The 2,560-nt window shown below is 38.8% G+C and overlaps 1 protein-coding gene across 1 annotated transcript in view; it reads left to right on the top strand.

Annotated features, from left to right (window-relative positions):
• Nucleotides 1-2,160: 2,160 nt before the first annotated feature.
• Nucleotides 2,161-2,560, top strand: part of LOC115217209 (alpha-2Da adrenergic receptor-like) — a 1,209-nt gene continuing 809 nt past the window's right edge. The window contains exon 1 of the mRNA XM_029786849.1: nucleotides 2,161-2,560. This exon is cut by the window's right edge and continues 809 nt beyond it. Coding sequence (XP_029642709.1) covers nucleotides 2,161-2,560 — 400 coding nt within the window.

Below are 2,560 nucleotides of genomic sequence, written 5' to 3'. Positions count from 1 at the left end.
GAAAGCTGCGAAAATCATCACAGCCTGTATTTTTATTTTCTCCGCAATACAGGGAAGTATTGTTCTGCTTAACTATGGAAGTATTAAGAAACCAACTAATTATCCTGGTATCTACAGCTATTCCTGTTCAACAAATAACTACAAGAAGACTAACTATTATCAACTTGCATGCTTTGCCTTCGACAGTCCCTTAGTAATGGTTACGTTTGTTATTCTCTTTATTCTGTACATCATAATTCTTCGACATATGAAGGGTTTGGAGAAAACAAAAGGTGTCGAACAACAACAAAATAGCAATAGTATTACAAACATCTGCTGTCCCGATAATATTCAAGAAAAGTGAACAGCCTTATCATTACTGGTACTGTAAACTCTTCGGTTGCATATTTCTGCGAATAATATCATTTTTCTTTGGAATAGAAAAAAGTCTATCTTTATTTCTTCTTTTGCTGGAGTCTCAAATTTAGGTTAAATCAGTGTTTCTCAAAGGGGACGGTCGGACAAGTTTTTTTGAGAAAATTTGGTTTAAATGTTTGACAACTCAGCACCGTCCATTGGACGAGGGTGTTTAGCTCGTATGTATATATATATCTATATGTTCATATATAGTTGAAAGTTCATAACTGTAGCACAGGGCCTTTTCTCTATATAGTATAACTGTGAACTAGATCGACCTTGATTGAGTAGATGCATGGATAAGAGTTATCAACAATGACCGTTTCAATTTTTGTACATCGCACTCTACATTATTCAGTATAGAATTCATTATTTAATATGGTATGATGTGATTTAAAGGTGATTTTGTTGCAATTTCTAGCAGGTTAGTAACGGTGGAGAGTGTCTCTCGCTAGAGGTTGTTAAAATGGAAGACCTCATGTCACTAATGTGTCTTCATATGGTGACCCCCTTCGGTCAGACACTGACCATGGGTTTGCACCGAGAGAGTTACCCTCTTAGGCACAAGTCTGGGCAAGGTTGTTTTTTTATGGAAGACCAGCAGTCGCCCATGCATACCGGCCTCCCCTCTCCACGTCACCGATGTTGTCCAAAGGAAAGGCAAGGGCCGATACAGCTTGGCACCTGTGACGTCGCAACTGATTTCTACAGCTGAGTGAACTGAAGCAACGTGAAATAAAGTGTCTTGCTCAAGGACACAACACGCAGCCCGGTCCGGGATTCGAGCTCACAACCTCACGATCGTAAGCTCGATGCTCTAACCACTGAGCCACACGCCTTCACATGTGTCTTCATGTAGTAATGAAATACACTATAACATAATAGGATGCGCTAAACAAGTTTCAGGAAATTAAACGACAGCAAGCTCATAAGCTTAAGTGGAGAAAAGAATGCGTGTGTGTGTGTGTGTGTGTGCGTGTGTGTGTGTGTGTGTGTGTGTGTGTGTGTGTGTGGTGTGTGTGTGTGTGTGTGTGTATTCGCGCGTAGATGTATGTATACACACACATTCACGACCCCCACCTCCCACACACACATATTGCTAATATTTTGCAGGTGCCACAGCGTGACTCAAGGTCCGAGAATTTTGTTCGTTTGTGCACATATATATATAGAGAGAGAGACTGACATCCAGAGTTTTCACTTATTCTTGTATGAAGAACATTGTTGCTTTAGCTTCATATCATTGTGTGAGCTCCACAACTACCGAACGAACCTAAAATCTCTGAGTAAGTGCCTTGTTTTAATTTATTGTGTATTCAAATGGTCTTTTGTGGGGAAGAAATATATGTAGCTGAAACTAGAAAAAAAAAATTATCTCCTTGCCCTGCTGATATATTTCTTCTCCAATTATGTTATGTTCGTGCAGTACGTATGTGTCTGTGTGTCTATGCATGTGTATTTGAGTTTGTGATTGTCCCCTGTCACACCTATTGACTACATGCATTGGTTTCTCTTAGTTCCAAAGGTTCAGCAGAAGTGACAGCCATCCAATGATTGAAACAAGTAAAAGGTAAAACGTAGTCTATGTAAGTTCAGTTCCTTTTAGTACTATTTTCTCTATGTTGTGTGTATATCTAAGTCCTAGAGTTTGATTATGAATTTGTCTATCCCAAAGTAATGATGGAGCTTGAGGATAATATTCCTTATTTCTATTTTTTCCTATTCAGATTAAACAGAAAAAACACACCCCTAAATTGGAGAAGGATGTCATCATATCCGAATTTAACAGACGGTACGGAGTATATCACCATCGAAGAACTCAACAGACAACAAGTTTTGATACGACTTCCGTTTACTATTCTTATTGCATTAGCTATGACCACGGCTTTTGTTGGAAACATTTTAACTATTTACGTTTATGGATTTCGTTTGAAATTATCTCCAACTTATTTCTTTGTTGTGATGCTGGCGTGTGTTGATTTGATTATATGTACCTGTGTGACACCAGCTCGTATTGTCCAAAACATTTACCCTTTGATGACAACCTGGGATATATTGTGCAAGTTCCATATGAGCTTAACAGTATTCACAGGACTTTGTAACTATGGTTTTCTACTGGCCATTGCAACAGAGAGATACAGAAAAGTATGCCAACCACTGAAGA

This window comes from Octopus sinensis, linkage group LG11 (assembly GCF_006345805.1).
Source record: "Octopus sinensis linkage group LG11, ASM634580v1, whole genome shotgun sequence".
In the NCBI taxonomy this organism is placed as follows: domain Eukaryota; kingdom Metazoa; phylum Mollusca; class Cephalopoda; order Octopoda; family Octopodidae; genus Octopus; species Octopus sinensis.
Note: the sequence above shows the minus strand (reverse complement) of the source record. Positions and strands in the feature narration are given on the sequence as shown.